The sequence below is a fragment of the Mustela putorius genome, unplaced genomic scaffold, assembly GCF_011764305.1.
Source record: "Mustela putorius furo isolate JIRA1106 unplaced genomic scaffold, ASM1176430v1.1 tig00000228_pilon_pilon_pilon, whole genome shotgun sequence".
NCBI classification, from domain to species: domain Eukaryota; kingdom Metazoa; phylum Chordata; class Mammalia; order Carnivora; family Mustelidae; genus Mustela; species Mustela putorius.
In genome coordinates this window covers 251,080-265,085 of record NW_025421322.1, presented here as the reverse complement: position 1 = coordinate 265,085, position 14,006 = coordinate 251,080, and the positions used below count along the sequence as shown (strand labels likewise).

At 37.7% G+C, this 14,006-nt stretch overlaps 1 protein-coding gene across 9 annotated transcripts in view; it reads right to left on the bottom strand.

Moving 5' to 3' along the window:
* The window catches only part of DPY19L4 (dpy-19 like 4), a 69,191-nt gene that overhangs the window by 5,534 nt on the left and 49,651 nt on the right, over positions 1 to 14,006 (bottom strand). For 6 of the 9 annotated variants that reach the window (XR_006606117.1, XM_045077945.1, XM_045077944.1 and 3 more), the window contains 3 exons: positions 12,138 to 12,220; positions 8,866 to 8,998; positions 1,718 to 1,876 (listed from right to left, as the gene is read on the bottom strand). Coding sequence is in view for 6 of the 9 variants with exons in the window: in XM_045077945.1 (XP_044933880.1) it covers positions 1,718 to 1,876; positions 8,866 to 8,998; positions 12,138 to 12,220 (375 nt within the window). In the remaining 3 variants the exon portion in view is untranslated. Of the gene's footprint in view, positions 1 to 1,717; positions 1,877 to 8,865; positions 8,999 to 12,137; positions 12,221 to 14,006 lie in introns of those variants that run through there. The other 3 variants (XM_045077948.1, XR_006606118.1, XR_006606119.1) reach the window with 3 other exon arrangements.

The window sequence follows — 14,006 nt, the reverse complement described above, 5'->3', positions numbered from 1 at the left end:
TGAAATTCTTCTAAGGTCCCTCAAACCCAACTTTCCAAGGAGTAAAGACACCCATTCCAGACAACACTAATTACCAGATAGACAAACTCCCATCTTTCTTTTAGTTGTCATATATATAAGGTACACACTGCAGGCTGAGAAGTAAGAAAGCTTGGTAAAACAGCCAAAACCAATGAAAAATTAAAATACAGCTATAGCTAAATCCTTAAAACCAAGGTAGCTCACGGGGCGTCTGGGTGGCTCAGTGGATTGGGCCGCTGCCTTCGGCTCAGGTCATGATCTCAGGGTCTTGGGATCAAGTCCCGCATCCGGCTCTCTGCTCAGCGGGGAGCCTGCTTCCCTCTCTCTCTCTCTCTGCCTGCCTCTCTGTCTGCTTGTGATCTCTCTCTGTCAAATAAATAAATAAAATCTTTAAAAAAAAAAAAAAAAAAAAAAAAAAAAAAAAAAAAAACCAAGGTAGCTCTGAATACACTAATTTTTGTGGATATCAGGGACTGTGATAATTTAGCAAGCGATTTTTCTAGCTATGAGTCAAATTATCAGAAAATTCTCAACATAATAATGTAACAACACAACCAGCTGCTCTTTAGATTATAAGTTAAAATAAAATCATCATTCAAATCAAATTATGCCATCTTTTTTTTTTTAAGATTTTATTTATTTATTTGACAGAGCGAGAGAGATAGCGAGAGAGGGAACACAAGCCGGGGAGTAGAAGAGGGAGAAGCAGACTTCCCACTGAGCAGGGAGCCCAATGCAGGGCCTGATCCCAGGGTCCTGGGATCATGACCTGAGCTGAAGGCAGATGCTTAACGACTAAGCCACCCAGGTGCCCCAAATTATGCCATCTTTTGTACATAAATGTAAAACAGAAACAAATACAGGCAATGAATAAGGAATCCAGGTATTGGTAAAATTATTTTTTTCTGCAAACTGCCCAAATTTTCTTTTGTACATTGGAAAAAATGGGGCACCTGGGCGGCTCAGTCATTAGGCGTCTGCCTTCGGCTCAGGTCATGATCCCAGGGTCCTGGGATCAAGTTGCTTGAGGAGCTCCCTGCTCAGTGGGGAGTCTGCTTCTCTCTTTGCCCCTCCCTCTGCTCTCTCTCTCACAAAAATAAAATCTTAAAAAACCCCAAACACTTCAAAGTACTTTTAATGTACTCCCCCACTGTTAAAGAACTTTTCTCTTTTTTTAAAAGATTTTATTTATTGGGGCACCTGGGTGGCTCAGTGGGTTAAAGCTTCTGCCTTCGGCTCGGGTCACGATCCCAAGGTCGTGGGATCCAGCCCCGCATCAGGCTCTCTGCTCAGCAGGGAGCCTGCTTCCCCTCTCTCTCTGTCTGCCTCTCTGCCTACTTGTGATCTATCTCTCTCTCTGTCAAATAGATAAATAAAATCTTAAAAAAAAAAAAGTTAAAAAAAAAATATTTTATTTATTATTTGAGAGACAGTGAGAGAGAACATGAAAAGGGAGAAGGTTAGAGGGAGAAGCAGACTCCCCATGGAGCTGGAAGCCCAATGAGGGACTTGATCCCGGAACTCCGGGATCATGACCCGAGCCAAAGGCAGTTGCTTAACCAACTGAGCCACCCAGGCACCCCTGTTAAAGAACTTCTAATTATATTCTTACTTGTCTAGAAATAAAGTTTGATGAGTAAAAGTTTAAAAAAGTCATTTTTCTCAAAAAGATTTAACTTCTCAAATGATTACTTACGTGGCCATTTGCAATGTCTAATAAATCTTTAACCCTACAGCCTCTCGTGGTTCCCACCTCATTGCAGATAGCATCCTCTACAATTAGGTAATTAGCCTTGTAGGATGTCAGTATTTTATAAATATCCTCAGCAGATCGCTTTGAATAGATTTGATAGATCTGAAAGAATATAATTAAAACAGTAATTTTAAAACTTGTTATTTGAAACTATATATTGAGCATTTACTATGACTTAGTATTCGGCACTATCTCTGGAAAATAAAGATAACCACTAAGACTTGATTCCTGCCCTTAAGAAGCTTATGGTCATAATTCATTCATTGTCCACTCTGTATCTTCTTTGGAGAAATGTCATTTAAGTCCTTTGGCCATTTCCTTCCCAGATTTGTTGAGATATAATCGACATATAACATTTTGCAAGTTTAAGGTATACAATGTATTGATTTGACACACTTAAATGTGTGGTTTTTTTTTTTTTTAAAGATTTTATTTATTTACTTGACAGAGGGAGAGACATCACAAATAGGCAGAGAGGTAGGCAGAGAGAGAGAGGGGGAAGCAGGCTCTCCACTGAGCACAGAGCCCGATGTGGGGCTTGATCCCAAGACCCTGAGATCGTGACCTGAGCCAAAGGCAGAGGCCTAACCCGAGCCACCGAGGTGTCCCGGCACACTTCAATGTTGCAAAATGATTACCACCATATCATTAGCGGGCACCTCCTTTGTGTCACATAACTGCCATTTCTTTTTTTTTTTTAAATAAAAACATTTAAGATTTACTCTCTTAGCAACTTTCAAGTATATAATACAGTACTGTTAACTATAATCACCATACTAACATTATCCCCAGAACTTATTCATCTGATACCTTGAAGTTTGTATGCTTTGATTAATATCTCCCCATTTCCCTACCCTCCAGCCCCTGGTAATCACCACTCTATTCTCTGTTTCTATGAGTTTGGCTTCTTCATACCTTTTTTATATCTTCCATATATAAGGGTATCATATACTTATTTGTCTTTATCTGACTTCTTTCACTTAGCATAATGCCTTCAAGATTCATCCACATTGCTGCAAATGTGCTTTGCTCAATTCCTAATTGGCCTGTCTTTTTATTATTGAGTTATAACAGTTCATACGAGTTTTACTACCATGTACAGAGTATTTTATACTCATTTATACATGAGATAAAATCAGCAAGGTTAAAACATTATTTGACCACTGTCACAAAATACTGAGTGAACAAGAATGCTTAAAACTCATGTCTTGGGGCACCTGGGTGGCTCAGTCAGTTAAGTGTCTGCCTTTGGCTCAGGTCATGATCCCGGGGTCCTGGGACCCAGTCCCATATCCAGCTTCCTGCTCAGTAGAGAGCCTGCTTCTCTCTCTCTTCCTCTGCTGCTCTCCCTGCTTGTGCTCTCTCTGTCAAATAAGTAAATAAAATCTTTATTAAAAACAATTAAATAATCAGGGTGCCTGGGTTGCTTAGTTGGTTAAGTGTCTGCTTTCGGCTCGGCTGGTGATCCCACCATCCTAGGATCAGGCCCTGCACTGGGTTCCCTGCTCCTCAGGAAGCCTGCTTCTCCTTCTCCTGCCTGCCATGCCCACTGTTTGTGCTCTCTTTCTCTCCGTCACAAAAACAAATAAAATCTTTAAAATACATAAAATAAAATATTCATGTCTTGGTCCCCTGGTGTTTCTCATGATAATTCTGCTGCTCTTGTATGATTGTTAAGTTCTAGATCTTATTACATAATAAGGTTTTTCAGTTTTTCTGAAATGCTAACATTGGACTAGCTCTTGCTACCCTGAAGAAAATAATAAAATCACAAATGTTAAGCCCAAAGTACCACATACTATATGCCCTAGAAATACTGAGATTTGAAATCTAGACTGGACAACATCCCAACCTAATTTGATACTCAGCAGCCACCTACTCCATGTTATGGTTGCCGTCCACCCAGCACCTTGAAGTCTGATGTCCACCAACATGAGAGAAATACTCAACTGAATATTCTGTGATAAACAGAAGGCTAATGAACCAAGAGGAAGTTTCTCCCTCATTTTACTTTTACATACATTCCAATGGGAATATCCAGTCTATATCTGTTTATTGTTTTTCACATACATTTTTATTTATTTTTAAATTTTGAGAAACTGTGGCACATTAAAAAAAAAAAAACACCACCTCTCTGCAATGGCAATAATATTACTGATAGACAGGGTTTCTCGATCTCAGCACTACTGACATTTTACACTAGATAATTCATTGCTGGCACAGAGGAAAACAGTTCTGTGTATTGCTGGATGTTCAGCAGTATCCCTGATTCACTAGAAGGCTACAGAATTCCTTCTATACTTTTGACAATCAAAATGTCTCTAGACATTGCTGAATGTCCCCCAGGGGCATAAAAGTCCCAGGTTTGAGAATCACTGGCCTAGGAGATTATACAAAGATTAGTCATATGTCATGAATTATAGATAGCATCTAATTCAAATTATATGGTCTTATTTATGGAGTTTGATTTGAATTTTAATTTAACAACAAATTTATTCAGCACTTACTATGTACTAGACACCATAGAGAAAGACAAAGATTTGAAAAAAAAAACATGGTTCCTATCCTCATAGTCAAGTCACATAAAACATAAACTCTAAAATGTTTAAATTTAATTAGAACCCAATTAAAAGTCTGACCTAATTATAGGTGATTCTGAAATTCTATATTAGGAAAAGACTAATCATAAGATAACAAAGAAATCCACAAAAAATAAAGTTCAGAAATATGCTATATCCATTCTGTTTAAGCGACTCCACCCTTTCAAAGTACAGCAAATACTAGTCAAAGGCAGCTGTTGTCTCTAAGGTAAATCACTGCCAGGTAGATCTCTTCATCTCTGACCTCTCCCTGCTTCAATCTGTTTTCTGCTCTGACCATAATTAACTCTCTCAAACAGATCTAAGCATTCCATTCCCAGGCTTATTAAAGGTCTTTGATAATTCCCAAATGCCTCAAGGGTGAGTCTAAATTCTTTAGCAGGTCCTTCAGAATTTGGCCTCATTGTATTTTCTAGTTTCATGGCTATACAAATTTCATAGCTCATGTTACTTTTTCAGCCTGGAATCATAATCATATGCATTCTTTTTCCAAACAAGTTTCTACTAGTCCTTCAAAGCCCAGATCAATGGAATGCCCTTTATGAAGATTTGGATTTTTGTAGCCAGAATTGACTGTTCCTCCTTTTGGGCATTCCTTTGTATATTCTATGTTTCTGTGTGTGTGTGTGTGTGTGTGTGTGTGTGTGTGTATGTGTGTGTGTATGTACAATATTTAGTATTTAAATAACTATTATCTAAGGTCTACTATGTTTTAGGCATGGTGTATTATCTGTAATTCTCACAACTAAGACATAAGAACTTCCTAGATTCAGATTCAGAAACTTCTCAAAATTAAAGAAATAGGGGCGCCTGGGTGGCTCAGTCGTTGAGTGTCTGCCATTGGCTCAGGTCATGATCCCAGGGTCCTGGGACTGAGACCTGCATCAGGTTCCCTGCCTAACAGGAAGCCTGCTTTTCCCTCTCCCACTCCCCCTGCTTGTGTTCCCTCACTCGCTGTGTCTCTGTCAATTACGTAAGTAAAATCTTTAAAAAAAAATTAAAGAAGACACGGATAAAAGGAAAGATATTCTATGCTCATGGATTCAAAGAATCAATACTGTTTAAATGTACATACTACCTAAAGCAATCTACAGATTCAATGCAATCCCTATCAAAATTCCAATGGCATTTTTCACAACAAACAATCCTAATGTTGTATGGAACCACAAAAGACCCTGAAGAGAGAGCAATCTTGAGAAAGAACAAAGCTGGAGGAATCATGCTAACTGCACACTATATTACAAAGCTATATTAATCCAAACAGTAGGGTTTTAGGATAAACAGACACAAAGATCAATGAAACAAAACAGAGCGCCCAGAAATAAACTTACATATACATGTATGCAAAATACATGGTAAATCAATTTACAACAGAGGAGTCAAAAAATACACTTCGAAAAGGACAATCTCTTGAATAAACAACGCTGGGAAAACTGCAAAGCCACATGCAAAAAGAATGGAACTGAACCCCTATCATACACAATACACAAAAATTAACTCAAATGGATTAAAGTCTTGAATGTAAGACCTGAAACCAAAAAACATCTACAAGCAAACGTAGGTGGCAAGTTCTCTCTTTTTTTTAAAGATTTATTTATTTGAGAGAGAAAGAGAAAGAGGAGGGAAAGAGGCAGAAGGAGAGGGAGAAGTCCCCACTGAGCTCAGAACCCACTGCAGGGCTCAATCCCAGGACCCTGAAATCACAACCCCAGCCTAAACCAGGAGCCAGACGCTCAAATGACTGAGCTGCCCAGGTACTCCAGGTGGTAAGCTCTTTGACATTATTCTTGGCGATGATTTTTTTCGGATTTGACAGTAAAAGTAAAGGCAACAAAAGCAAAAATAAACAACTGGGACTACATCAAACTAAAAAGCTTCTGCATAGCAAAGAAAACCATCAACAAAATGAAAGGCATCCTAATGAATGGGAGAAAAGATCTACAAATCATATATGTGATCAGAGATTAATACCTAAAATATATAAAGAACTCATACAGCTCAATTAAAAAAAAAATCTGTGGGGTGGCTCAGTTGGTTGGGCACCTGCCTTCGGCTCGGGTCATGATTCCGGGGTTCTGGGATCGAGCCCTGTGTCATGCTTTTCCCTCTCCCTCTCTCCCTCCCCAATGTTCATACCCCCCCCAAAAAATAAATAAAAACTTTTAAAAATCTCATTAAAAAATAGACAGAAGACCTAAGTAGACATTTTTCCAAAGAAGACATACGGATGGCAAACAGGTACACGAAAGGGGGCTCAACATCATTTATCATCAGAGATACACAAATCAAACCATAATGAGATACTACCTCACATCTGTCAGAATGGCCAAGTATCAAGAAGGCAAGAAATAAGAAGTGTTGGTGAGAATGTGGAGAAAAGGGAACCCTTGCACTGTGGGAAGGTAAAGTAATGCAGCCACTAATGGAAAACAGTATGAAGTCTCCTCAAAAAAATTAAAATAGAACTGCCATATCATCTAACAATTCCACTTCTGGGTATTTATCCAAAAGAAATGAAAACACTAATCCAAAAAGATACATGCAAACCCATGTTCACTGCAGCATTATTTACAATAGCCAAGATATAGAAACAACCTAAATGTCCATCAATGAATGAATAAAGAAAATGTAGTATATATGTGTGTGTATTTATAAATAGGAAATTATTCAGCCACAAAAAAGAAAAAAATTTTGCCATTTACAACAATACGGATGTACCTTGAGGGTATTATGCTAAGTGAAGTAAGTCAGAGAAAGACAAATACAATATAATCTCACTTATATGTGGAATTTATAAACAAAAACAAAAACATCCAAGCTCACAGATACAGAGAACAAACTGGTGGTTGCAGAGATAAGGGATTAAATGGGTGAAGGGAGTCTACAAACGTCCAGTTACAAAATAAATGTAAAGCATAATGACTATAGCTAATAACACTGTATTGCTCATTTAAAAGTCGCTAAGGGAATGTATCTTAAAAGTTCTCATTATAATAAAAAACATTCTTTTTTTTAAAGATTTTATTTACTTATTTGACAGAGAGAGATCACAAGTAGGCAGAGAGGCAGGCTCCCCGCTGAGCAGAGAGCCCGATGCGGGACTCGATCCCAGGACCCTGAGATCATGACCTGAGCCGAAGGCAGCGGCTTAACCCACTGAGCCACCCAGGTGCCCCTAAAAAACATTTTTTATAACTGTATGGTAATGAATATTAACTAGACTTGTTGTGGTAACCACTTTGTAATATAGATAGATATCAAATCATTACATTGTACACATGAAACTAATATACTGTTACATGTCAATTATACCTCCATTTAAAAAAAAAAAAAGAACTATTGTGGAAATGCAAAAAAAAAAAAAAAAAAAAAAGAAGAAAGAAAGAAAGAAAAGAAAAGAGGCATCCTGGCTGGCTCAGTCAGTAGAGCCTGTGATTTTTGATTTCTTGATCTCGGGGTTGTAAATTTGAGCCCCATGTTGGGTGTAGATATTAGAAGTGCTCAATCACTATATTGTACACCTGAAACTGGTATTACACTATATGTTAATTAAGTGAATTTAAATAAAAACTTTAAAAAAAAAGAAACTTGTTCAAAGTCACAGAGCTAGCACATGGCAGAAGTAGCATCTGAGTCCAGGTATTCTAATTCCATAGTCTGCATTCTTACAGTCTAAATTCTATATTGCTATACTATCTCCTTAGCTTAGAGCTTGATTAAAAACCATTATGAAATTCTCTCTAACTGAAAAACAGAATATTTGGAATTCAGGTTCAGTTAGTCACTGCTCTCAGATATGAAGTTACCATTTATATCCAGACTAAACATTCAAATATATTCTCTGAATAGTAAAAAATTAGATTATCATCCTAATATTATACTAAGTTATCAGTAACAGCCCATACCAAAACATGAACCACAGTGAGATACAATTTTAGCTTGGAAATACAAAATGCATCAAGATATTAACTGACAGCCTGACTTCCTTCAATAATTTGGTTGAGAACAATGATATTTTCCAAAGAGGACATATCAGTGTCCTCTTGAAACTTTGTGGAAAATTAAAGGTTTCTCCTAGAAACATCAATACTATTCATAAAATAAAGAAATTATTATTTGAATTTTGGTTCTCCCCTTGCTTAAACATACAGCTTTTTAAAAACTAAAGCAAATTAACTCTTTCTTTCTTTTTTTTAATTTATTTATTTGACAAAGAGAGATCACAAGTAGGCAGAGAGGGAGGCAGAGAGAGAGAGAGAGGAGGAAGCAGGCTCCCTGCCGAGCAGAGAGCCCGATGTGCGACCCTGAGATCATGACCTGAGCCGAAGGCAGCGGCTTAACCCACTGAGCCACCCAGGTGCCCAAATTAACTCTTTCTAAAATTGTTTGGATATTCCTAACTAATCAAGAACATATACATCATTACAGAGCTACACTGAAAATAAAGAGCAATGTTAGAAAGATACAAACGTGTAATCTAAAATGCCTTACGTTTTCATTTCTCTTGAGAAGATCATCATCATTGTAAAGGGGCAAGCTGGTCACCATCCATCCAGTGCATAATTTAATGGCGCCCATTAACTGTGGACTCCCTGCAAACACAGCTGCAACTGGAGCTTGTCTTCTGTAAAGAGACATACAGATTTACACACTATTTAGATCACTGATTTATACCAACTCTGATATAGCACAAACTCAACAATGTATTGTACATTTGAGTTTCAATGTCAGCTTTCACTTCATTTACAAATTCCTTAAAAAAAAAAAAACTGCGCACTTACTATGTGCCAGGAACTATTCTGAATGCTGAAAATACAGAAATTTTTTTAAAGCAGGGATGAAGATGAGGTCCCTGTTTTTGAGAGAGACTGTAAGGACAATAAACATATAGGTCAGGTGGTAATAATACCACTAAAAAATATGCAGGGTATAGATAATGACAGGAATTCACTACTTTATTTAGTGTGGTCAATTCACTGGTGATAATGTGAATTCTCAAATTTATCGTTCTGCGAATATTAACTACCACAGCCCAAATTCTTCCCAATTCATCCACCTTCCTGCTTCTTCCCTAACTTTACCATATACCTGTCTTCAGATAACACATGTAGTTCTCCACTTTGAACCACGATCCAAAGTCCCAGACAGATGCCACTTACAAAACTAAAAGCAGATCCTGAAGGATTGCTCCAATGTCTTTACTTATTTAATCACTTCCTGTGTTCAACATTAACCTACACGGTCTAGGAACAATGCCAAGCTCTGGAAATAAAAGGCAGCATATAACCACTGTCCTCAGGGCACACCCAGTAATAGGGAAACAAACCGGATAATATATATGTCTGACTGCCTGATGCACAATGTTCAATGTTCAGGACCCTGTGCTGGTTTTGAAAATATTGTGATAAATCACAAACCCAGAATCAATTTCCTCTTTTGTTAATAACAATGCAAAGCTATACAGTCAGTGTTCCACAATGGTAAATACAATTCACAGAAAATATTAACAGGCAATAGTTAAGAGTGATCAAAAGAAAACAATTTTTAGACATATGAAGGGTATATTTACAGCAACAAGACTTTATGATAAGACCAATTCTCATTTCTATAAATCTATTCCTCATTCTAGAAACATTTTTGTCTTCCCCCCCATATTTTCTTGGCTATTTTTGATAGTGTTTCATTTCTTTTTCATGTTTTAGTTTCTTCTTCTATGTTAAATAATTTCCAATGTAGTTCATTTTATAATGTCTATCCGTGGGGTATTCTAGTCACAAAACGCCTGCAATGATTCTTCTCCCATACCTATGCTCTCGGAGCAAATGCTGGTCTTGGTCATGTGACCTGCTTTGGCCAACAGAACAACATAAAGTGAGCAGAGACTTTAAAAATGCTTGACATTGGGGCGCCTGGGTGGCTCAGTGGGTTAAAGCGTCTGCCTTTGGCTCAGGTCATGATCCCAGGGTCCTGGGATCGAGCCCCACCACCGGGCTCTCTGCTCAGCAGGGAGCCTGCTTCTCCCTCTCTCTCTCTGCCTACTTGTGATCTCTGTCTGTCAAATAAATAAATAAAATTTAAAAAGAAAATGCTTGACATTGGCATCTGTGTTCTCCTGCTGCTCTCTTGGTAACTTTACAACCACTACCTTGTGAATGAACCCAGGCTACCTGGCTGTATGATGAGAGACCCATGACCAAGTCAATTCCATCCCTTCAGCTGATACCTTTAGACATATGAGAGGCCATGCCAGGCTACCCAGTCCTAGATCAGCTGGCCCAGACCAGAAGAATCCTCCCCACTTCCCTGACTCAGCTGATGGTCAAAATGGTGCAAAATTACAAACGTTTATCGTTTATAGCCACTAAATTTTGTGATAGTCTATTATGCATCAAAAACTGACATAAACAGGGACGCCTGGGTGGCTCAGTTGGTTGGACGACTGCCTTCGGCTCAGGTCATGATCCCAGAGTCCCGGGATCGAGTCCCGCATCGGGCTCCCAACTCCACGGGGAGTCTGCTTCTCCCTCTGACCTTCTCCTTGCTCATGCTCTCTCTCACTGTCTCTCTCTCAAATAAATAAATAAAATATTAAAAAAAAAAAACTGACATAAACAAGTTTTATTATCAGAAATTGCTACAGGTCTGGGGGATCTGGCTGGTGCAGTCAGAAGAGCATGCAACTCTTGATCTCAGGGTCTCATTGGGTGTAGAGATTACTCAAGTAAATACATAAATAAACAAAAAAAATTGCTAGAGGTCTAATTCTGCTGTTGATCTCAAACAACAGCTAATTCTTACTGTATTAGACTGTTTCCTCATGTGTTTTGTAATTTGAGAGCTCATCTTCACGAAGTCTTATTTGTAGGAACCTGTGTAGCCTGGGTTGAGAATATTAACAGATACTCCAAAGCACCCCAGGACCACTTTTTATGATACTTTCTTGACTGGGGGTTTCCTGGATTAAACAAGTATAACTTCAAACTGCAAACCCATGTGAATTCAGATCCAGTGCTACAAATTCAAAGGAAAAACTTTTTTTGACCAAAAGCTGAAGCCAAGGAATACAAGCCTTCTTAACATCTGCTTCTAGCACTCCTGTTAGGTTGTTAGTCTATCCTTTCCCTGATACTGTAACCCTCTGAGGGTCTCTTAGTTATGTGCATGTGTTGGGAGAGGGAAAAGGTGTCTCAGTTATGGTTCCCTGCATCCACTGGCCCAAGACCACATCTCTGGTCCTAGGTGAGCATTAAAATGTGCATGGGTATTAAAACTAAAATTTTAAGTTTTGGTAAAGTTGGTTACCAAGACTAGCAATCCACCACTCATCCACTTCCAACACAGGGCAAAAGAAGCATCATCTTGACTATTCAAAGGAATATTTGTTCATTTATACTCCACATTTCTAGGTGTTTGATGGCAAGATCTCAAATTTCAAACTTACAATGCTATATTTTCTTAAGTTTTTTATTTATTTAAGTAATCTCTATACCCAACATGAGGGTTGAACTCACCACCAAGAGATCAAAATTTGCATGCTCTTCTGACTGAGTCAGTCAGGTGCCTCACAATGCTGTATTTTCAGTGAAGAATTCAATTAGAAAATTTGAATTATAGGTCAATCAAAAACTAAATATCCCTAAAAGCATGGAGGTAAAATTCTGAGTTTTATGAGAATGGAAAAGCATTAATTTATTATTTCCTCCGAATCAATTAGATAGCATGCAACAATTTAACAACAGTCTTAAAAGCAGTTCAATTCTTACTTTATCCAGGTCATAAGTTCCACTGTATCTGGGTCATAAAATTCTTGTAGTTCCATTAATTCTGTCATTAATCTTGGAAAAAACTAAAATGCAAAACAAAATTTCCAAAATGTATAAATGTATATAATCATGTATATATCCAGAAAGTTTAAAACCGTTACACAGTATTTCAAAAGACTAAGAGACTAACATAAGACAAACAGTATTTAAACATTTTTCCCAGGGGAAAAATGTCATGGATCTTTTTACTTCCTTCCAGTGAGCTGCTCTTCCCTCTCAGTTACAAATAATCTAAATAATCTATTTTAGGGGCATCTGGGTAGTTCAGTAGGTTAAGCATCTGCCTTCGGCTCAGGTCATGATCTCAGGGTCCTGGGATCGAGCCCCGCATCTGGCTCCCTCTTCAGTGAGGAGTCTGCTCCTCCGCCTCCCTCTCCTCTACCCCTGCCCCCCAACTCAGGCTTGCTCTCTCTCAAATAAATAAATTCTTCAAAGTAATCTATTTTATGTTTAATTTAATGCCTAGACTCAATAAATAATTTTCTCATTACCAATTATCAGCTGTATATTTCATGCACACACAATTAATTTCAATTAGCTTCATGTTACATTACAATAAACTATTTTACAAATATTTAAATTTTGGAGTTGCCAAAATAATTGTTTAAAAATTCCAGTGTAGTTAACATACAGTGTTATATTCATTTCAGATGTACAATATAGTGATTCAGCAATTTCATATATTACTCAGTGCTCATCAAGTTAAGTGTATTCTTAATCCCTTTCACCTATTTCAACCATTCCCTCACCCACCTCCCCTCTGGCAACTGTTCATTTGTCCTCTATAGTTGAGAATCTGATTTGTTCTGGTTTCTCTCTTTTCTCTTTCCTTTGTCTTATTTCTTAAATTCCACGTATGAATGAAATCATATGGTATTTGTCTTTCTCTGGTTGACTTATTTCACTTACCATTATACTCTCAAGATCCAACAATGTTGTTGAAAATGGCATGATTCCATTCTTTTTTATGGCTACATAATATTCCATTGTAAATGTATGTGTATGTGTATATGTATATGTATGTGTGTGTATGTATATACATATATGCACCACATTTTCTTTATCCATTCATCTGTCAATGGACCCTTGGGCTGTTTCCATAATTTGGCTATTGTAAATAATGCAGCAATAAACATAGGAGTGCATGTACCCCTTTGAATTAGTGTTTTTGTATTCTTTGGGTAAATACCCAGTAGTCCAACTGATGGATCATAACATAGTTCCATTTTTAATTTTTTGAGGAAGCTCCATACTGTCTTCCACAATGGCTGTACCTGTTTGCATTTCTTTTCTTTCTTTTTTTTTTTTTTAAAGATTTTTATTTTATTTATTTATTTATTTATTTGAGAGAGAGAAAGAGAACACAAGCAGGGGGAAGAGCAGGCAGGACAGGGAGAATCAGGCTCCCCACTGAGAAGGGAGCCCAATGTGGGGCCCAATGCCTCAATCCTGGGATCAGGGCCCCAGTCAAAAGTAGATGCTCAACAACTGAGCCACCCAGATGCCCCACCAGTCTGCATTTCTACTAACAGTGTACAAGGGATTCTATTGAGGGATTCTATTTTTCCACATACTTGCCAACACTTATTTCCTGTGTTTCTGATTTCAGCTCTTCTGACAGGTGTGAGGTGATATCTCCTTATGGTTTTGATTTGCATTTCCCTGATGATGAGTGATGTTGAGCATCTTTTCATGGGTCTGTTGGCTATCTGTACATCCTCTTTGGACAATTATGTCTTCTGCCTATCTTTATTTTTTTGTAATTTTTAATTTTTTATTTTAAAGATTTTATTTATTTATTTGACAGGG